This window comes from Eutrigla gurnardus (assembly GCF_963514095.1).
Source record: "Eutrigla gurnardus genome assembly, chromosome: 20".
NCBI classification, from domain to species: domain Eukaryota; kingdom Metazoa; phylum Chordata; class Actinopteri; order Perciformes; family Triglidae; genus Eutrigla; species Eutrigla gurnardus.
Window position 1 is genome coordinate 11176018 of NC_139931.1, and position 23583 is coordinate 11199600.

At 38.0% G+C, this 23583-nt stretch overlaps 1 protein-coding gene across 1 annotated transcript; it reads right to left on the bottom strand.

The window, feature by feature from the left end:
* Positions 1-12216: 12216 nt before the first annotated feature.
* On the bottom strand, positions 12217-23315 carry LOC311031188 (myosin heavy chain, fast skeletal muscle). The gene is made up of 40 exons (XM_084037342.1): positions 23278-23315; positions 22946-23168; positions 22691-22834; positions 22441-22597; positions 22290-22317; positions 21988-22093; positions 21806-21898; positions 21657-21720; positions 20854-20952; positions 20660-20763; positions 20432-20570; positions 20210-20328; positions 19971-20120; positions 19713-19883; positions 19322-19625; positions 19012-19085; positions 18839-18926; positions 18636-18753; positions 18402-18525; positions 18183-18319; positions 17801-18056; positions 17372-17614; positions 17104-17280; positions 16863-17008; positions 16663-16753; positions 16180-16569; positions 15949-16075; positions 15745-15863; positions 15375-15571; positions 15111-15294; positions 14859-15024; positions 14645-14769; positions 14009-14317; positions 13722-13925; positions 13512-13637; positions 13224-13394; positions 12997-13101; positions 12810-12905; positions 12559-12690; positions 12217-12333 (listed from the first exon to the last, which is right to left on the bottom strand). Exons 2-40 carry the CDS (start codon positions 23147-23149, stop codon positions 12316-12318), a joined length of 5805 nt encoding a protein of 1934 aa, XP_083893468.1. The 5' UTR covers positions 23150-23168; positions 23278-23315; the 3' UTR covers positions 12217-12315.
* Positions 23316-23583: the final 268 nt, after the last annotated feature.

The following is a 23583-nucleotide window of genomic DNA, read 5'->3' on the forward strand; positions in this document are numbered from 1 at the left end:
CAAAACTGTTGTTCATTAAAGACATAAGGACAGCTGTGTTGAATGTCATGTCTGTCATCCATCAAAGGAAAATGTCTTTATATCACGTCTTGGTGGCGACTCTCTTGCAGTTGTCAACAAGAACAACACAGCCAAACTCGAACACCTAAAAATATCTTGGTGGACAAACAGACAACCGGTTAGCCTGCAGTGTCCACAGAAATAGCATCTGGTCCAAGAACACCTGTGCTTCAGATGCAGACTGGGTGTTTAGCGCCATAAAGAGCACCTTTAAAATGCTGTTAATTAATCCTCCCTGTTTGTAACAATGTGTCACCTATGCAGTACATAGTTATATCCGTGTCCTTCAAATTAGGATTATGTATTATATGGGCCAATTTTAGCAGTGCCAAATAAATAGATAAGATAACAATCACCTCACTCTTCAAAGACTGTAAAGGTTGTAAAGGTTTTATAAAATATAAAGGTTTTATAAATCAAATGTGATGAAGTTTCGAGTCCTGTTGCACACAACAACAATAATATTTTCAAGCATTTCGCAGATTTATTTTTCTCCTTCATACTAAACCTGATCCTATTCTAGTTTAATATGTTGCCTTTGTAATTTGTACATGTTACAATAGGCTGTAGAGGTTTTATTTACTCTGTTAAATCCTTCAGATGTATCTAAAATGATTGACATGTCAGTCAATTAAAATGTTCAAATCCCACAGTAACCTTGAGTGGGCTGCTGTTTCATTTTATGTTTAAGAATGGGCCCTGTTGGCAACGAGCAACGTCATAAATTCAGAGTGAGGATCCTATTAATTTATTCTGCCTGTGACCTCTCTGGACACAAGAGGGTACTTGAATACTTGCAATGGTTCTGAGCTTAAATGGAGCCAATTGTCATTCCATAACAGCGAGTATCTCATTGTGACAAGTGTCACAGACTCAACGTTAAATCCTACCGTAATGTCAGCAGTCGCCTAATGGTTTCGGATTTACATTCTCCAAGTGATTTGTGCGAGTTTAATTTATAGGCCGCTTCTGTCCGTAAAGTACGGTGGCCCGGAGAGATCAACGACAAATTGAGAAAGCACACGTGCAAACAGAGTAGTGTCTGTTTGCACGTGTGTTGAAAACAAGCAAACGAAGAGGCAGAAATGTACAGCATTTAGATAAAAAAGAGGCTCTGCGAATCACAAAGTGACTGTAAACTGATGCACACGGCGGAGCGCGCTGGTTTTAGTTGGCTATCCACCAACCGTGGTGTTGAAAAAATCATCTACAATGTAAGTTTTTGTGTGTGAGCACAGGATTCAGATATTATTACTATAACCGCTGTTAACCTAGTTTATAACAAAACTACGTGAACCCAGTTATAGTATAGCGTATACTGTGTATATTCAATGTCATGAATGAATGATGATGCAAGTGCACCAGTTATTATAGTAACTGTCTGATGCAGTGAATTAATGGATATAATCTGCAGTGTCCAGTAATTTTAAAGAAACCACCCAAAGCCACTATGTGTATTAGAAAGCAGTGCAGATTTTATGTGGACCAAGTAGGTTATCTTGGTCACGTCCTGGACTTTTACATTGTTGGCATTTTAATGGGCCGTCTGACTGGCAGATGAGTCCAATGATTCTGTACTCAGTTTAACATTTGTGTACTGTGTGAATATATGAATACTTCTCTAGCTAACTCCTAGAGTGTAGAAAATATAAGCAATTATTAGCTTACACTGTTTTGAGTGATAGACAACTAAAATGAAGAGTGAAGCAGTCTGACACGCTCACTAGCATCAACCAACTCAAGCTTATCAGTATCAGGCCATTTCTGCGTTTTGCCATTGCGACCTTCTCCATCATGTCTTCCTGTCCTCTGAGAGCATCATCAAGGTAGAGCTGGGCATCGTGATAAGACTTGTGATGAATAGTAAATTATGTCATTATAAGTCTGTGACCTAAATTTGTAATTTACACAAAAGTTTAAAAAGTTGTGATGTCATCATTGTCCATCAACAGAATGAAAAGCGACCCGGCCCTCGACTCTCAGCGTGCCTGACCTGCGACTACGATGTCAACACACTCCTGCTCTTCCTCCAGCTCTGAACCTGCCTGAGCCTGGATATGTGAGTGTTACCCTGCTCCTGCTGTGAGATGTTTAGGGTTATACTAGCTTTATATAGGAGTGAAAGGTATAACGTTTGAAATTACAGCTGTAACTGATCCGTCATGTCAAAGTGGTTAATTTCCAAGTTCACTAAGCTTTTTGTGGCGTTGGCCCTTATCTGTCTCCTTTTAGAAAATATTTTGAGTTTCTTGAAATCAAGGACTCTGTTGTTTTGCTGGTGCTGAAGGTTGCTTGATCAGGAGTAGAGGACCATGTTATCAGGTTCTCTATATCCACTGACCGAATAGCATAAAAACACAAGGTTTCCAGTAGACAAAGAAGAGCATGTTCTCAAGAGGTCCTGTCCACTGCGACAGTGCATGCCACTATCATTGTGTTTGTATTAACAGAGCAAATAATACTTAAAGGTATATGCAACAACTTCCTTTAAAACAATGTATTGACTAATGCAAAAATAATCCCTTTCAATCGACCCACTGTTTATAGAACAGTGTATACAGATATTATAGTACTTTATTAAGTACAGTATATAAGCAGTGCATACTGGGCTGTATCTGGTCCTGTGTAAGTCATTCTGGGAATATGGCATGCATAGTAAATAAATTCTCATTCTAGAACATTTTCGGGGCCAAAAGGTTATGTTATAGTGTGCATAGTGATAGTTCAGTACTAGTACCCAATTCTTTTTTTAAATGTGTTTTTATGTTATATATAGGTTTTCATAAACCTGTGATCTGTTCAGAGAAATGCACTTTTTTTTTTTTACAAAGAGCATAATTAACCATACATTTTAAATAATAGAGTGTATGCCAAGGTAAATATTCAGTTTCAGTTTTGATTACAAAGTAAATTAAAAGCAAATATATATTAAATATACTATATCACTGGTAAACAATTCAGTATGAATTTCATATCAGTGAATTAACCGCTCTATAATTTGTTTGATTAATTCAGCTACCCCTAATATTAGTTATATGTTATTAGTTTCATAGAGGAAATACAGAGGAAATGGTATTGAGTAAGATGCATAATTTTTATTAAAAGATTGCAGTGTGAAAATATTAACTCTAAACCCTCTACGTTACGGCAGCTAGTGCATCCAGACCAACAGATGGCAGTCAGTTTACGTGTAAATGCATGTATCACTTTCTAGCTGCCTGCTCATATACATTTCCATGTTTCAACCACACTGTGCACAAGCTTAGGCTTTACCACAACATGACAATGTGTCTTCTTAAAACTAATCTTAACTACCATATATCTGATGTATAAAACTTAGCACTAATATCATGCCTCATTTGTATCATCTCTAACATATTTAAACACTTAAACAAAGCATAGAGCACTCTCTTTCCTGAAACCCTTGATCCGGATCAGGAAAAACTCCCCCTAAGTTATTGTTTTATATGAGGAAACACATAGAAGACACCTCAGAGAGACCAACAGAAGAGGAATCTGTCTTCCAGGACTTGCAGATTTGCAATAGATGTTTTGTGTGTACAGAATAGTTCAACATTACAAACATTGTATGGATAATCAGGATGGCAAAGAGACTTCAGGTACTTAAACTGTTATCCATGATGTTACCTCATGACAGCAGTTTGCCACACACTTGCCAACTCATGTTTACATGTATGACTGATATGCACAGATAACTCTCAACTTGCAATATTAAAAAAAAAAATCGGCGCATTACCATAGGCCTCCAGCAGAGGTTATGTTGTATATATATGAGCTTAAGAGATGATCTCTCACAAACATTCTCTTCTCTTCTCTTCTCTTCTCTTCTCTTCTCTTCTCTTCTCTTCTCTTCTTTTCTCTTCTCTTCTCTTCTCTTCTCTTTTCTTCTACTCTATTCTATTCTACTCTATTCTATTCTATTCTTCCTGCACTGGATTCTCCATTATGTATAAGATAACACAGGATTCAGCTTTGATTCATAACATTTAAAGTGTTTCTAGTTATTTATTGTCATATGCATAAGGGTCATTCCGTGTCATTTCATCACATTTCTGAAAATCTTCCCACCTGACCATCTCAGAATGTCCTGAAAAAATTCAAGTACAAAGACACACTTGTTACAGTTTTTCTCGATCGTTTACACACATTTTCTGAACGCATGCCTCATACTCTCAGAACTCTACACACAAATCAAAAAAACACACACACAATGGGCAAAACCCCTCAATTCTCCTGCAAAATGAAACTTTACATTCAAAACAATGTTATTTCTTCTCAAAATTGTATTTTGTTGTCAAATGACACACACAAACCATCATATGAATAGACATTTATAAGAACCAGTTGAACACTGATGTGCTCAATGTAAAACACGATGAACACTTCTTCTCCATTTACCATAATGACTTAGGCCTTTTTTTGTTCAGTGTTACACTCACTACAGACAGTACATACATAAATGTGTTGTAAAATATTTTAGAATATTGTTTTTATATATTTTATTTTTCCCACAAGAATACTGTAATGTACACAGTGTTCATCCAAACCAACACAAAGTTGCATATACAGTGGTCTACATACAAAACCAGAAGAAATGACTGTATACAGTTACAAAAAAACAAAAAAAACAACAACTATCCCGCATCCTCTCTTCTGTTTCGGTCTGGCCACAGCACCTCATCCACATCACAGGCAATGCAAGCGATGGCCGAGCAGCGGGGGAAATATCACCTAGCATGGCAAATCCATGCTAGGCTCCTCCTCGTACTCTCACTCCTCTGGCTCTGCCTCTGTTGCCAATGTTGGTATCCATTGCTCCAAAACAGAAGAGCTCACCTGTTGCACTTTTATGCTAATGCTCTGATTGCAAATTGTAAAACTGTGTTGCAGGTGTTTTCCCATGTGATGAGTCAGTGTGCATAGTAGGGAAATTAACTTTAGAATTTTGAATGGCAGTGTGTTCCTTGTGAAAACAAGAGATTTTCTTCATGAAAATTGTGCCAAATGCAGAGAATTGTAGTGTTTTGAAAAAAGTGTGTTTTAAAACTGCAATTTGAGTATAAAGCAGGAATTGTGCTTGCAGTTTAGCAGAGCTAGTTCAGGGTGTTGGTGCATGAGTTACATGTTGTGGTCATTGTGTCTCAAGTACCAGTATTTGTTGAGAAAAACTGTAATAGGACAAATCCAAAATATTAGGTCTCTACTGTCAATAGTTTTCTCATGAAACATCATTGAATGAAGGGTAGTTTAGATGTTTTTTGGCATCATACTCTGAAAAGCCATTTTTAAACAGCAATATCTGGAAAACTATCTCACCTGTGGCCTTCTACAAAATATGGTTTCTCTTAGATGATTAGTTTCACAGATATTAAGGCTCAAATATGGAAGTAAACACATCTTTGCCCAACTTCAGAGTCATATTCCAAAAAACTGACAAGTATCAGGTCCAAACTTACTTTTTTTGAAAGATCATATTCTTGTTAAAATCATATTAAAAAATCGGGAGGGGGTTTTGCCTCATTTTGTTGCAGTGATTTTTTAAAATCCTGATATTGGTGGGGTTTTGTGGCAGTTTTTGGTACTGCATGTCTTAATATACAAGTAAACATCACAGCAGGGCAATTCAATTGTGTTATTTTACCATTTACCAAAGACTTAAATGCTCAAATTAAGATTATTATTTGATTTGGTTGTGTAATTTATATACTTAAAGTATGACAAAGTGTACAGTGTTCAATATTATGCTGTTTGTTCATGGTTTAAGACATTAAAAGCTGCTTTCAGCATGTTTAACTCACATTCCAGGACTTATTGCCTCTACAACTGTGCTACATTTTAATGTTTTCGTAAGGCTGAATTTATCAGTAGCATTTAGTCACATGTAAGTCTTTGGTAAATGGTAAAAAACACAATTGAATTGCCCTGCTGTGATGTTTATGAGTAGGCTGTTAGGACATGCAGTACCAAAATCGGCCACAAAACCCCCACCAATATCAGGATTTTAAAAAATCACTGCGACAAATTGAGGCAAAACACCCTCCCAATTTTTTAATATAATTTTAACAAGAATTAGATCTTTCAAAAAAGTAAGTTTGATTTTTGATTGATTTTTAATCCTTAATATCTGTGAAACTAATCTTCTAAGAGAAACCATATTTTGTAGAGTGTTTAAGCTAACACCAGAGATTTTAAGAATCTCAAACTCAAGTGTTGAAAACAGAAAAACAACAACAAGTTTTAAGTAGATCACTATATTTTTTTCATTGCAAAAATAAATGTAACAAAATATGATCTAAGTTAATCAACTTAATTGAAAAGTAAAACATTGAAGAAGCCTATTAATGAACAGTAATGACAGTATATAACTTAATGGAAACATGCTATAGCAACAGTTTACTGCACTCACCCGTCTTAGATGACAACCAGTTGGAGCAGACATCAAGAGCTGCTGTTTTTATAAGACTCTGCCTCCTCAGCTAAAATGTCCCGCTGCATTTGGTCAGGAATGCTTGACCTTGGTGCTTCATAGTGAAATGTTCAGTGTGTATACATTTTTACAATGACTTATATCTTTTTATTGTATACCATGACCAAAACAGTACAACCCCATTACATCTTTAAGGATATTGGATTTATTGGAATAGTCTTATGTGGTACACCATATTCAGTGTCAAATTATGTATAAATTACATATGATTATACTATATATACTCTAAAGATGTAAATATTGTATTTGTGAATTAAATTCATGTCCACAATGTTGATTTACAGGCCAAACTTAAATTTCTGTCAGCAACAGATGACTATATAATTATGTTAATGCATTTGGGAACTCGATCGTGCTTTTAAATGCTGAGTAGACACATGTCTACGTTATACCCAATAGTAAATAGAAAGGGTGCACTACATTGTTTGTGGATTATTGTGTCTAATAAATTAAGAGTTTATGGCAGGCACCTGTGTCAGATTCATTTTGACATCACAGCCAGTGATGGGTTTTAAATTTGGAGAAGCCTTGAAATGTCACTGGTGTATAGTTACTTGGCATAGTATCTCAGATATCTGAAATACAATTCAGGCCATGGCCATCTCTCCATTGAGGCCAGACAAGTGTTGGATATCTCCTGGGAACAGAAGGATTGCCAACTCAGATAATTTAACACCAGAAATATTTCCTCATGAATACCATTAATATTTTCCTGTCAGGAGGGAAAAAGATGTAGGCTTTGAGTGGAAGGTTTTATACTGAATGACTGGCTGACACAATGTAATTTTATGAAGGGAAAGTCTGGAATCATCTCCAAGATTAACTTTCATTTCCAAGTTTTGAACAGACTTGGCTCATTATTTGTCATCCTACTACCAGATCACAAGGCATTAACATGGTCAAAAAATAAATTCAGCTACGGGAGAGAGCAGTGATTTATGTTGGGCATAGAGAGAAGGATATATTTATAGGATGTTATTAACAACATATCCAACGTTTAAAAAGAGATTGTATTTTGTTAAATAACTGTATTTACTTTATTTCTCAAATGTATTTCAATAAAAAGTAGGAGGTCTGTGTAGGTGAGGTAAGACCATTGCCAGGGATTTATTGAGCAAAATATGATATGTATATTTATTGTAGTATTCATTGACACACAGCATGAGCCGAGACAAGAAAATGACTGACTTGCTCACCTCTCTTTTGATCAAAATGGATTCTCAATCAGAAAATCATCAAAGAAACAATTACTGTCTTTCCTCAAACTAGCACAGACATTCTGTTGTTGCATTTCCTTTCAAGCTGACGCTTCCTTGTTAGTCATGGGAATAATGCAAAGACTAAGCAAGGCTGAGGCAAAAATCCTTTGTATAAGAAACATACAGTATTCACAACAAATGGACATTAACAAAGGATACTCATTTGGTGACCATCAACTGTTGGACAACTGATGGTCACTAAATTATCGAAGAGAGGCTAATATTTAATAGCATGTATGCTAATAATAAGAGGAATTAAAAAAATAGCTGATGGAGTTGGGGTGTCCTTCAGTAAAGATGTAAGCTCCTCTTTACACAGCAGCCAACCATTCCTTCAATTCCCCAGTCAAATTTTTTAAGTATCCGACCAACATTCAGTGATCAGTATCCATTTATGAGTGTAATTTATGTTTGGAAACGCCAACTTCTCTTTTAAACAATGACTAATAGTGAGTTTATTTTCTTTAATTGATAATATCAAGAAAATACTTTGCAGATTAAGCAATTAAAACTTCAACATCAACAACTGGATAGATCACAGACCACTTCAGGAGATTTCTGATTTTGGAGCTAACTTTAAGCAAGGTATCTCATAAATTACAACATTTTATAATGTCCAGCCTCTTGCAGCTCTTCTCTCAAAAGTCTTTGGAGTTCAGGTTACAGTCATGAAATACGTTTTGCTTAATCTACAAGACTTTTTGAGACGTATTTTGTCCTACAACATTATGATTTTTGTACTGATTATAATTTTAGTGTTAATCTAAATTCTAGAAAACATATTACAATACATTGCAATATACAAACTACCAAAATATAATATTCTGTTATTTTTTAATTTCTTCATCTTATAAACTTCTTTATGTTTTACATATCGGTAGTTAATATGCCTATGAGCTGTGCTGTGGGGGGATATCAGATTTTCTGAGGGGCCTGTGTATTATTTAATGGCTGCCCTCACTTCCAAGGTTGTACAGCATTATCAAAAATAGAAAGGCATCTGCAAGTCGTCCTCGTCTGTCAGTAGTAAACACACAGCATGAAACCAATGACAGAGACAGAGAGAGAACATATAGGGTGGAACATAAGGTGTTATTCTTGCGTAGTTTGCTGATCTACTCAGTAATTTGTGACTGAATGTTTTAGCCACAATTACATGTCCTTCTTTACTTCATAACAGACACAATTATGTGTATATGAATTTAGAAGTTATGATTTGTACCATGTGATCGCCATTGGTTACTGTATTTCTTCCTGGGGGTCCCCATTTGTATTTTTAACAATATTTAAATAACAGAGAATACATCAGTGCACAATCTTAACATTCACACTCACAATAACACTTTATGCATAACTCAACCAATAACAAGCTCAAAACCTGTCTATAGCTCTAATATTTTCACCTTTTACATTATTGAGAAACAAAATCATGAAACGATTCACTAAATCGCAAGTACAATCAGGTGGATGGCACCCTACATCCATATATACATTTTTTGACTTTTTGGTAAAACATGTTTTATTACTTCCTGAGAACAAAAACCTTGGTAATTAATTACATGCCATCATTGCTTGATACTGAATTGTTCTCTGTATTACACCAGTTCAACACCGAGGGAACAGAAAAAGGCCCTCTGATGTTTGCTGTGTAAAGTAATGATGAATTTAATACCATCATGCGATATGGTACTTCTGGATTTTGTTATGGTTATGTTTAATAAAACAGAAAGACAGTTAAGTATAAAATTGGTGCAACTCTTAATTAACGTTTTGAACCAAATAACATAGATTTTGTCTTTTCTATGTCAAGAACCAATTTACTTATTGTTTCCCATTCTTAACTTCAATTCCTCATTTAAAACCCTACCAAGATTTAGTAATCATTGCATATTATGCATAAATATTCCTGCAAATTCCTGAAAATCTGGATACACTGCAAACTCATATTTCTTACCCACTACCATGGGTCTCAGCAGAGAACTGGAAGGTGACACGGGACTTCTCCAGCAGATCTACACATTTAACTGAAAACGTAAAGATTACGCTATTACATTATGATTTACTTTGTCTGAGACCAGATATGTAGCTCAGATGAATCTTGACATGCAACATGGTTGAAACTTATATGTTTCAATATCAGCTGAAGACAGTTTGCCGTTAGTATCAAAGTGGAATTGAGTGAATTTACCCTAAAGTCCCAGATCTTTAACTAAAACAGTGTTTGTAAACTCACAACAACAAAAATGCCTCAACATGTGTCCTGTACTTACAAAGCGGGGGGAGGCCACAATAGTGTTAGCATATCAACATGAATGAGTTATGGTCTATTAACCAGCTGATGATGGAGATTTCAGGTTGTGCCATGTTTTACCTCCGCTAGCTTCAAAAGACAATGGGTGGTGCAGTCTCAGATCTCTGGTGATGCTATTAAAAGATCATTCAAAACATGAAGCAGTGGCTTACTTTAGTTTGTTTTACTTATTTCATAGTTTAGCTCTGTGATGAGACAGGGTGTATTAAAATTCAATAAACAAATTAATTGTTTTCTAAGAAACTACTTCTTCAGACTCTTAAGACTCAAGACTGCTACCAAGATAACTAACAAACTTCCTGCTCTAAATGTCGGTCCACTACTGCCTCCAAGTGCAGACGTGGACATGTTGGAGACATTGTATCATTCTTTTAATAGTGCAGAATATGATTCCAATCATTGTAGTCATTCATTTAAATGACACTGATGGTGAAACATGTTGTGAACATTAACAGTCTATTTTTTTAAATCCATGTGCAGCTTTGGGTTCTGGTTTTGGAAAGTCTTCTAAATTCCACTGGTATTCGATTGCAGGACACTTGCACATTGAGATCTCTGAAATGAAACAAAGCTCACAGTTGTGAGTCATCTTTAATCGAGATTTCATGGTTATACTAAGCCTTGGGGGAAATCACTCAGAGTACTTAATAATGTGTAATAATAAAAATGCTGTATTTCATAAATGCTTTCATTGTGCTTATAAAAACGTGTCAATAATACCGAAATAATGGTTTTACCATGAAGTTTATAGTTCTTTTTGCACTTTTTTAGTGTTATGATTTAAAAAAAAATGTATTAATAGAGTTTAAATCATATGAATGTGTGATGCAGGCATAGAGCTTAGTTCTGGAAATGCCCCCAAATTTCTTTGGTTTACAGTTTCAGGGCACTGGCACGTCTCATGTTCCTGTAATAAAATTAAATATGGGATACTATCCATATAAATTTTATCAGCTGTTATATAACTCCCTAAATGGACATGAAAACGGTTGGCGACTCGTTTGAGATTAAGCCCAAAATAAGTTCCACGCAAGGCAAAATTAATTTCATCCATTCGCTACATGTGATACTGAAGAGAGGACATCTGGTAAATAAGGACGATTCAAGGTTACAAATATTGAGGGCTTATATTCATAATGGATTTTTTTGTGTGTGAAATTGACAAAATAACGAAAACATATACACATTACACTTTTTTTTCTCTTAACTTATGTTGACTTATTTGGAGTTGGCTTTTCGGATCCACACTGCTTTAAGAAGATGACGTGGTGACTTAAAGTGATGTATACCAATAGTGCTGGTATATGTGCTGGTGCAGTTGTATATTATTTGACATCATTACTTGGACCCATGATTTATATATGTTGTTCCTTTGGCATTTTACTTATTGGGATTCTGCTATGGAAAAACAAATCCACCTTGGCGGTGTTGATTTCTTGAGCGGCGTGTTTTCCTGTCACCATATATTCTCTTTAGGTGGATACAGAAGTGAAGATAGAAGAAGACGCGACATCAAAAGCTTAAGACTTCATTCTGCTCCAAGATTCCAAGTCGAGGTTTAATTTCCCCCAAGAGACAGAGTGCAAAGTCTTGCATGACTTGGCAACCTCCATCTATTTATCGCCTCTGACATCCCAAATAAAGCATTGCATGGACACAGAGCAGGTCTTATCCTTTTTTAAATCCTTAGCAATAATTGATTCACTCTGATCTGAGAAAAAAATATCAGCTACTTTGTTTTCTTTTTTGTGTTGTTTTTGTTCCTTTTATACACAATTGTGAACATAATTAAATTGATTGCCAATTGAAGTGAGGGTAGACAGTGAAGATGCCAGAGGGATTACACATCTTGTCTGGCCTGGGGTCACCTCTTGGTTTCCCAGGAAGAGTTAGCATACGGGGAACCGGTTGCTGGGGAGAGGATCATCTGGAAAACCCTGCTTCCCCCCAAGACTTGACCCCAGGTAAGTAGAAAGAAAATGGATGGATGGTACACTCATAGTGCTGCTGATGCAACAATACATTACAGCAGGAGTAATTGCTGTAAATACCTTAGTAGGAAATAACAGGATTCAGGATTCTGATTGCAATCGTCTTTATTGAATTGTTAAAGAACCCCCAACCACTGGTTCATATTTTATGAACTCTGTTGAAAGGCCTCATCTGAGTGATGACTCTTACTCAGCAGAATCAGCCTGAACAAAAAGCGAGGAAAATCAATTAGAAAAATCAGTTGGCAATATTTCAAATACAGGAATCAAATTACTTTCTATTACCATATGTTAGTGCAATAATTTGGGTACAATAAGCTCTGATATTGATTTAAACTGTCAACGGGGAAAGTGAAGAGCATCAAAACGATTTACTGATATCAAATGCCAACGCAATTAATAATGTGATCATGCAAACAACAAAGTTACCTTTCCAACTTCACGGCTCTTGGCTCTCAGCTTGTTGACCTGAGACTCAGCGATGTCAGCGCGCTCCTGAGCTTCCTCCAGCTCATGCTGGACCTTCCTGTGCCTGGACAGGTAGGTGTTGGCCTGCTCCTCCTGTGAAGGATTCACAGTCACAGTATGATCTATTTTTTCCAATATTCCATCGTAATAGTATGGTTTCCCGTATCGTTATTGATTTGTGCTACCATAAGATCCAAAAACATTTCACTTACAGCCTCCTCAGACTGTCTCTTGTAAGCCTTCACTTTGAGCTGCAGCTTGTCCACCAGGTCCTGAAGTCTGATCACATTCTTCTTGTCCTCCTCAGTCTACACAGATACAGGATTATACAGTAAATGATGAAGAATGGAGAATAAAACAGAAGTTAAGGTACTTATTTTCTTTTAAGATAGAAATTACCTGGTATGTCAGCTCTTTCACTCTCCTCTCATATTTGCGGACGCCTTTAACAGCATCAGCTCCACGTCTCTGCTCGGCTTCAACTTCAGCTTCCAGCTCACGCACCTGTCACAGCATGAAAACTAAATAATACTCATTCAGGAATATTTGAGTTCAAAGTAAAGAAATGGAATTTGTTCCACACAGTGAAAAATGATCTATTGCGAGTTTGAATGTATAGTGGATACCCTGGACTCCAGTTTCTGCAGCTGCTTCTTGCCCCCCTTCATGGCGAGGCTTTCAGCCTCATCCAAACGGTGCTGCAGGTCCTTGACTGTGACATCCAGGTTCTTCTTCATCCTCTCCAAGTGAGCACTGGTGTCCTGCTCCTTTTTCAGCTCCTCAGCCATCATGGCAGCCTGAGATTATAAATGGCCTCTTATTCCACATTATTCAGAAGAAGAAAACATCTCAACACCACCTATTGATCACCTACAAGCAGATCACTAGCGGAAGTTCTTGAGATGGAAACTCACATCAGTGATAGCCTTTTTGGCTTTCTCCTCAGCATTTCTTGCTTCCTGTACAGAATCATCCACTTCACCCTGGACCTGGACAAGGTCAGTCTCCAGCTTCTTCTTGGTGTTAATAAGACTTGTGTTCTGGATATTAAAAAATAGTCACATTTAATTAGATTTTTAGAATCTATTTTCAATATACTAGTTTCCTGTGAACTGAAAACAAACCTGAGAGTGAAGCAGTCCGACACGCTCACTAGCATCAACCAACTCCTGTTCAGCCACTTTGCGTCCCCTCTCTGTCTGCTCCAGAGCAACTCTCAGCTCCTCGATCTCAGCCAGCATCAGGCCATTTCTGCGCTCCACCATGGCAACCTGCTCCTTCATGTCTTCCTGTCCTCTGAGAGCATCATCAAGGTGCAGTTGGGCATCCTGAAAACAAAAAAGTGAAGAGTTAATCTTAACTTCCTTTCCCTTCAAACCTGTTTTGCATTTAGAAAATGAAGGACACTCACCTTGAGCTGTCCCTGGACATTCCTCAGTTGTTTCTGGGCCTCAGCAGCCTGCCTGTTTGAATGACTCAGCTGAACCTCCATCTCATTCAGGTCTCCCTCCATCTTCTTCTTGATTCTCAGGGCATCATTCCTGCTCCTGACCTCAGCATCGAGAGTGCTCTGCATGGAGTCAATCACCCTCTGGCTGTTCCTCTTGATCTGCTCCATCTCCTCATCCTTCTCTGCCAGCTTCCTGTCAACCTCACTTTTGATCTGGTTGAGCTCAAGCTGAATACGGAGGATCTTGGACTCCTCATGCTCCAGTGTACCCTTGGTTGAATTTCAACAATTTAATTATGAAAGTTAATGACTCATACAATATTTCCTTGAAACATAGTGTCACAATTTGATGTGATAGAAGCTGAAAATACTAACATCAGCCTATTTCATTAAATCTTTCAGAGGATGATTTAAACGTATCAGTATTCGAAAGGTCACTTCCAAAAGGAACATAACTATCTTCAGTAAGATGAAAACATTATGTTGTGCCACACGCCTTTTATCTATGTGGAGGTGCTCATTTGTTATCCTAACTCAGGAACTGACTGACTGCTGGATGTTTTTTGTAACTCCAGTCAACTCCTGATGTTGTTGTACCTCAGCTTCCTCCAGTGCAGTCTGAATTTCAGTCTTCTCAGTCTCCAAAGTCTTCTTGCCTTTCTCCAGCTCATGGATAGTCTTTCCAGTATCACCAATCTGTTCAGTCAGGTCTGAGATCTCCTCTACAGGAAAAATAATACAAAACAAATTACACTTTTAGGATCTGATATACAATCAATTTCATTCCCCTCAATTATAATAGTTTGCATACGCTGCAGGTTCTTGTTCTCTCTCTTGATGGTCTCCAAATGATCCAGAGCCTCCTCATAAGAGTTCTTCATCTTGAACAGTTCAGTGCTGAGAGAGCGAGCCTCCTTCTGAGTTCCTTCAAGCTCTGCCTGGCTCTCCTCATACTTCTGTTTCCATTCTGCCAGGACCTAGAATAAGATAGATGGAGAACTATGATTACTTGCTCAGATAGATTTCTGTCTCACTCAAACCATTGTGGTTGACTTCATGTTACCTTATCAAAGTTCCTCTGCTTCTTGTCAAGGTTGGCAGCCAGACTATTAGCTCTCTCCACATCAATCATGAGGTCCTCCACCTCACCATGCAGCCTCTGCTTGGTCTTCTCCAAGGAGGCACACTTGGAGTTCACAGCCTCAATGGATTCCTCAGCATCCTGCAGGCGCTGGGCAAGCTTTTTCCTGTAGTCAATGATTTCATTGAAGTATAAAATATTGAAATAAAAACATATTTATCTGTAAAAAGTAAGTGGGTTATGTACTTTGCCTCCTCCAGCTCCTCAGTACGCTGGATAGCGTCAGTCTCATATTTGGATCTCCACTGAGCCACCTCGCTGTTAGCTTTAGACATTCCTCGTTGCAGCTCACCCTTGGCCTCCTGCTCCTCCTCAAACTGCTCTCTGAGCAGATCACAGTCATGGCGGGCTGACTGAACACCATGGGCCAGGGCATTCTTGGCCTATCAAACATGATATGATAATTAATTTACAGAACTACACGTCTTCCACTGTAAAGAGAGATAGGAAACATTTCGGAAACTTTTCTGAATAACTTCCATCAAAGAAAATTTCTGTTATTATTATTCTATTTACGTTAGGTTGTATTTTCTACAGAGAATCTTTATAGTCATACCTTAACTTCCTCCTCAATATGCCTCTTAAGCTCATCAATCTGCTGAGTGTAAGCCTGCTTGCCTCTGGTCAGCTGGGAAACAAGAGCTTCTTTCTCCTCAACCTGGCGGGAATACTCACCTGAAGATCAGTATGGAAACATATTTGTGAAAATGATGAACTCACCCACAGGATGTTTTTCATTACAGGTGCACAGATTACATACCATTCTCTGTCTGCAGTCTGGCTCTGTGTGCATTCATGTCATTCAGTTGGCGAACATTCTCGTCATTTTTGGATTTAAGTTCACTGAATTGGTCCTCAAGAGTTCTGCACATTTTCTCCAAGTTGCCCTATGAAAAAGAAAAATTATGCATGTTGAGTATTTCTCTAATATGTATTAGTTACAATTCATGTTATAATAAATATTGTTTGTTATATATCAAGTAGATATGACCTTAGATTTAGCAACAGCCTCCATGTTGCTGGAGAGGTCATCAATCTCCATCTTGTACTCGCTCTTCTCCTTCTCCAGCTTCTGCTTGACACGCTGGAGGTTGTCTATCTGCTCTCCCAGCTCTGCAACGCTGTCAGCCTGCTTCTTGCGGAGAGCTGCTGCAGTAGCTTCATGCTGCAGGGTGGACTCTTCAAGATCCCGACGCACCTTCTGGAACTCAGCCTCACGCTTCTTGTTCATCTCAATCTGAGCGGATGTTGCTCCTCCAGCTTCCTCGAGCCTCTCACTGATCTCCTCAAGCTCCCTGGAGAGGTCAGCCCTCTGCTTCTCTACTTTAGCCCGAGCAGCCCTCTCGGCCTCAATCTCTTCCTCCAGCTCTTCAATACGTGCCTAGATTTGATCATAGTAATATGAAGGATGATTATTTACTCGAGAATGTTGTGTTTTATTCATTCAGCATCATATTCGTGTCAAATACATTACCTGGAGTTCCTTGATCTTCTTCTGAAGCTGAGCACTAAGAGTCTGTTCATCCTCAATCTTGCTGAGGAGCTGGCTGGTCTCAAAGTCCTTCCTGGAAGAGGAGAACAAAAATGTTTCTCACCGTTATACTCAGGATCATTATGTTGCATTATGGCAAAAGTAAGAAAAGTAATAAAGGCTGAAAATAACAGAAACATTACTTCTTGAGCTTTTCATCCGATTGCTGCTTGTCATTCTCCAGATCCATTATGGATTCCTGAGCCAGTTTCAGATCTCCCTCAAGCTTCCTCTTGGCTCGCTCAAGGTCCATGCGGAGCTTCTTCTCTTGCTCCAGTGATCCCTCAAGCTTTTCAAATCAAAGTGTTGTATTTGTACAATGCAATCAATCCTTAGACCAAAAGCTTTATATTTTTAGTAACATTGAAATCAACGTTTTCTTACATCGTCCACTTGCTGTTCCAGCTTTGTCTTGGCCTTGGTCAGAGTGTTGACTTTGTCTTCCTCTGCTTGGAGATCATCAAGGGTTTGCTGGTGGGACTCTTGGAGAGCTTTCTTCTCCTTGGTTAACTTGGCGAGGGATTCATCTTGAGATGCCATCTCCTCTGTCAGGTTTTTCACCTGAAAAAGGAGGAACAGTAATGACACAAAAACATTATAGAATAAAATGTAATTGGAATCATCTCATCAACTCGTATCAGTGTGAATGAACCTTGTTTTCTGTGGCGTGTTTCTCTTTCTCCACTTTAGCCAAGGTGAGCTCCAAGTCATCAATGTCTTTCTTCAGCTCAGAGCATTCATCCTCCAGCTTCCTCTTCTTAGCAGTCAGCTCTGCATTAATTTCCTCTTCATCCTCCAGTCTCTCAGATGTCTCTTTCAGTTTGGCCTCGAGCTGGATCTTGCTCTTAATGAGCCCTTCACATCTTTCCTCAGCATCGGAGAGATTATCGCCTTCCTATAGTTTGAACATTTAAACAAAACGATTTTGAGTGAAACATAAAAAAACAACAGGAACAATAATAATAATACCAATATATATTAAAAAAGATATACAGTGGGTTGTTTTGGTTAAGCAAGACATCTGACATTAGTGCTTTGTTCAGCAAATACAGCATGACTTCTGCTTTTGCATTCTACTCACAGATGCCACTTGCAGTTGCAGGTCATTCTTTTCCTGCAGCAGGGAAACCATCTTCTCCTCCAGTTCCTTCTTCTTGGCCAGAGCAGTAGCCAGGTCCGTTTTCATCTTATCATAGTTCTCCTTCATCTGTTGCAGCTCCTTCTCAGTCTCAGCGCTCTTCAGAAGAGGCTTGATCTTGAAGTACAGTTTCAGCCATGGCCAGTTCTTCACATTCATGAATGAACGAACATTGTACTGGATGGAATAGATAGCTTCTCTACAAAAAGAGAATACAGATAATCCATATAACATTTATTGTAATTTAATTTTGTAGAAATGGGGAGGCTAATATAATGTAAAATGAACAAAACAGTTGAGTATAGTGAATGTATGAGAATCCTACCTTCTCTCCATCATTTTAACAAACTCCTTTCTCATGACATATCCTCTGCAGAGAGCCTGAGTCATGGTCACCAGCGTTGCTAGTTTGTCATCTCTCATCTCCTCCAGGGTACCCAGCAGTCCAGCTTTGAAGAACACCTACGTTGTCAAGTGAAGGAATTCAGTTCAAATGGATACATTAGGACTACTAAATCTGTTAATATTGTCTATAAGGATGAACCTTTGTGTGCCCAAACTTGTACTGAGTGTGGTCCACATCAATGGAGCCCAGCAGCTTCTCTGAAGCTTTCTTGTTGTCAATAAACTGACCCTCAGGGATGACACTGGCATTCAATACTTTGTATCTGCAAGAGAAAAAATGTACTTTTATATCAATCTTGGTCTTGCCTTCTCCATCACCATTGTTTAAGTAAAATCAATTGAAGTTGTTAAATAAACTGAAAATTGCAGTCACCTCTGCTTAAAGTCACCATAGAGGACTCTGCTGGGGAAGCCCTTTCTGCAGATTCTAATGCCTTCCAGCACACCGTTACACCTCAGCTGGTGGATAACTAAGAAGTTCTCCATAAGACCTTAAAGTTTAAAATGATAAAGTTATATATATTTCTTTGTATGATCATGTAAAATATAATGTAAAAAGTAGGACTGTGGGCTGACCTGGGGTCTTTGATTCATTAGGAATCAGGCAACGGACAAAATGAGGATGAGTGCTCCTTAAGTTGGTCATCAGCTTGCCCAAGTTCTCCTGGGGTTCACCATAATAAGATATCAGGTCAACATTATTTCAAATTAGGGTTATTTTTAATTCAAAGATATGAAACAAGACTTACTCTGAAAAGAGCAGACACAGTCTGGAAGGAACCGCCCTTCTTCTTTCCAGCCTTCTTACCACCAGCAGCAGCATCTGTTTGCAAAAAACATTCAATTTCATAAATGGGAGTGAATTAGTAACGTTATTGATGTGTTCTTCTTTGTGGATTATGTAATTCAGAGACGTTCTGGAAGGAAACACTCCTTCTCTCCACCACCCTTCTTTACACCACCAGAAGCCTTTTTGTTACAGAGAAATGTAAGTGTTACATGTTTTAACTTTGTAACATGAATTAAAATATTAATAGCTTGTACTGATTAGTTTCTTACCTTCAGCCCCATGGGTTAAATACAGTAACGACAGTAGTTTGTTCGCGGATTTCTGGTAGAGCTGAACCACTGAGTCATTCAGGGGGTCCTTGTTCTTGTCCAGCCAGCCACCGATATTGTATTCCACTGTACCAGCATAGTGAACCAGAGCAAAGTGAGCTTCAGCCTTGCCCTTTCCAGGCTTTGGCTTCTCAAAGCCCTTGGTCTTGCCAAGATGCTGATCATGCAGCTTGTTCTTGAAAGTTGTGTCAGAAGCTTTCGGGAACATGCACTCCTCTTCTAGGATGGAGAAGATGCCCATCGGCTGAAAGAAAATGTTGTTACATTTATTAGATCAATCATTTAGCAGGTAATCAGAAAACAGGAATTCAGAGCTACAGAGTTACTTTACCTTCTCGATAAGCTCAATGCAAGCAGCCAAGTCCATACCAAAATCAATAAACTCCCAATCAATGCCTTCTTTCTTGTACTCCTCTTGCTCCAGGACAAACATGTGGTGGTTGAAGAACTGTTGCAGTTTCTCATTGGTGAAGTTGATGCAGAGTTGCTCCAAGCTGTTGAACTACAGGATACAGGTAGATAATCAGTTGACTGGGCATGCAGTGTTTATATTGCATATCATCACTACCGATGCGTTTTTGTAACTCACATCAAAGATCTCAAATCCAGCGATGTCCAACACTCCGATGAAGTACTGTCTTGGCTGCTTTGTGTCCAGCATCTCATTGATGCGGATGACCATCCACAAGAACATTTTCTCATAGATGGACTTGCACAGAGCACTAACAGCATTGTTGACCTAGAAATAAGGATTTCAGTGTATATCAAATGCAAATATGTCCCAAAATATTTTGTCCAAACTTTCAAACGTCACATTTTATGTATTACCTGTGGCACGGTCTGACCTTTGGTCACCATCTCGTTTCCGACCTTGACTCTTGGATAGCACAGACATTTCAGCATATCAGCTGAGTTCAGGCCCAGGAGGTAGGCGATTTTATCAGCCACTGATGGAGAGAAACAGGAGAAATAATAAATACACATTGACTTGTGTTGTAGTTTAGACACCAGAAAACTTGCATGGTAAGAATCTGTTATTATAGCAATTACCCTCATTGCCATCAGGTTCAGCCTGCTCCTCACGCTGCTTCTGCTTGAATTTCATGTTTCCATGATGCATCACAGCACCAGTCAGCTTGTAGATGCCAAGCTTCTCTTCACCGGTGAAGCCCAAAATGTCAATAGCAGTCTGCAAAGTCAATACAGCAAAGTTATAGATATGGTAAACATTTTCCCATATGCTTAGATGATTTCAGTGTAACTGGATTGTCGTCTTACATCTGTTGCAACAAACTCTTCCACGTCATCAATGCTTTTGACAGTGATTTCACCCTGACTGACCATGTGATAGTCATAAGGGTTGGTGGTGATTAGAAGAGCCTCTACAAGAGCACAATAGAAAGGCATGGTATTGTTTGATGCTATTTCTGGTATTGTTTAAATGTATATTTCAAATATGTGTTATAACATACCCAGGAGCTCAGGCTTGTGGCCAGTCATTAGCTGATAGAAGATATGGTAGCTCCTCTCAGCAGATAACTGGAAGGTGACACGGGACTTCTCCAGCAGATCTAAGAACAAATCAATGTCAGATTACACTTTATTTAATTTAAGTGACAATAATAATAATAATAATAATAATGAATTATTGACAATATTTCACATTTATAAATGCACAGCCTTATACAATAAAGACGCAAGAGCGTATTTCCATTGGGGTCCTTTGAGAGTGGGTGTTTGTCTTGTGTGATTGTTTCTGTGTATATTTAGGTGAGGGGGCAATCGGCAAGCAATACAATTAATATTCAGTACAAGGTATCCAGCCAATTCAATAATTAATACATGAATCAATAACATACAGTATAAAACGATTTCATTCACATAGCTCAACTTATACCTAAATTTGTCAAAATCACATAAAATATCATTCTTCTGTTCCAGACACAAGTTTTTCAAGTCATGAACTGCATGAACAGTTCAAACAGGCATGATGATGCTGTGACAACTCAACTGATTCCGTAGTTAAACACATATTGGCTGGCTTTATATATTAAACACCAGCTGCTACTCAGACAGCTTTTTAGGGAGGAAGCACAGTTTCCAATAAAGCTGATTGACTTAAGGCTTGTAGGTAATTCCACATAATTGCTGCTGAATATATATTATATATTGCATGAATGGCACCATACAGTGGCAACACTTTCTTTTAACTGTTTCCAAAACAAGCAACAAATTTAAACAAAGGTGACTTCGCAAAATGTAGAAAATGACTTACATGTTTCAATATCAGCTGAAGCCAGTTTGCCAGTGGTTCCAAAGTGAATTCTGATGAATTTACCCTGAACACATCAAATTGAAGTTAGCAGGAATATTGACATGTAGCTCCAAAAGCTTATGTCTATTTTTTGCCATTTAAATACTTACAAAACGAGAGGAGTTGTCATTCCTCACAGTCTTGGCATTACCATAAGCTTCCAGCAGAGGGTTAGCTGCAATGATTTGATCTTCCAGTGAACCCTACAAAAAGACATGACAAAATATCTTAAAATATCTAAATTCTTCGACCACATCTTTTTTTTTTTAAATATTAAAGATGACCATTTTACCTGTATTTTACTAGATTCAACCTTCTTCCCTCCAGCCACTGCAATTGTTGCAAAGTACTGGATGACACGCTTGGTGTTGACAGTCTTTCCTGCACCGGATTCTCCACTGGGGGAAAGAAGAGAAAACTTTAGTCATAAATGTTAATATCCTATAATAATACATTACATTATAATCAAGTACTTTGCAACACTTGCAGTACACACACACACACACACACACACATATATATATATATATATATATATATATATATATATACACACACACATATATGTACAGTATATAGAATTTGGTTACTCACGTGATAAGGATAGACTGGTTCTCACGATCTGAAATAAACAAATAATTTAATATCTCATGGTGAAAATACAGTCACATTTGAAGTTATCTGCTGTGTCTTATTTAATGTATCATGTAAAGACATGTGTCCTCTTCAAAAGAAAATATCTTACCAGTGAGCATGAACTGATAGGCATTATCAGAGATGGAGAAGATGTGAGGTGGAGCTTCAACTCTCTTCTTGCCTCTGTATGCATTAACAACCTGAGCATCGTACACAGGAAGCCACTTGTAGGGGTTCACGACGACGCAGAACAACCCAGAATAGGTCTGGAAAGAGAAGAAAGTTCACTCTAGACTTCATTGCTGCTACATCTGACATACTGGAGTTAAAAATGAACTTAATCTAGAGTTGTGGCTCACATAGATCATCCATGATGCAAAACGCTCTTTGAGGTTATACAACACGCAAGGCTCGTTGAGGTGGGTCATCATGGCCATGTCCTCAATCTTATCATACTTGGGAGGATTCATGGGATGAATTTCATCCTCTTTTACAGTGATGGTCTGAAAAGAAAATTCAGCAAAAACACATTTTACTGGGACAGTTACTCAAACAAACTTTTATGGATGTCACCTATTTCATTGTTCACAAGAATTTCACATTTATTCACCTACCTTCTTACAAAATGTTTCAACTGTGGCTTTGCCACCCTCTCTTTTAACAAGTTTACCCTTGAGGTACATTTCAGCAGGTTCCGTTACAAAGAATGCCGTTTTGGCATCAAATGGAAGAGTCTGAGCCTCAATCCTCTCCCTCTCGGGCTTGCGGAGATATATGGACGAAGGCCCATACTGCGCCATCTCTGCGTCTGTGCTCATGATTGCACTTTATTGGGGGCTAATAAGATAGATAGAAGAAGTTTGGATTATTTTGTATATATCTCATTGTGGTATACTGTAGTGTTTGTATTTTCAATATTATGTGTGTTACTGCAGATATGTCTTACCTCACTCTAACCCAAATGAGTGCCACTGATCCGTTGTTTCAGAATGCTATAGCCTAAGAGAAAGGTGATCATTCAGGAGGACATAGAATTTAAACATTTCCACTGTCTCGTGCTCACAAAAATATACAGCAGTCACCTATTTTAGCAAGCTTGCATTACTCCACTTCTTTTTGGTCTATCTTAATTTATTTCATTCTGTTTCTATTGCTTATTGTATTTAAATTTCACTATCTATTTTATAGCTTTTCCTATATGTCTATCACTATGAATTACCTTCGTGTTTAAAATGTGCGATATAAATACAGC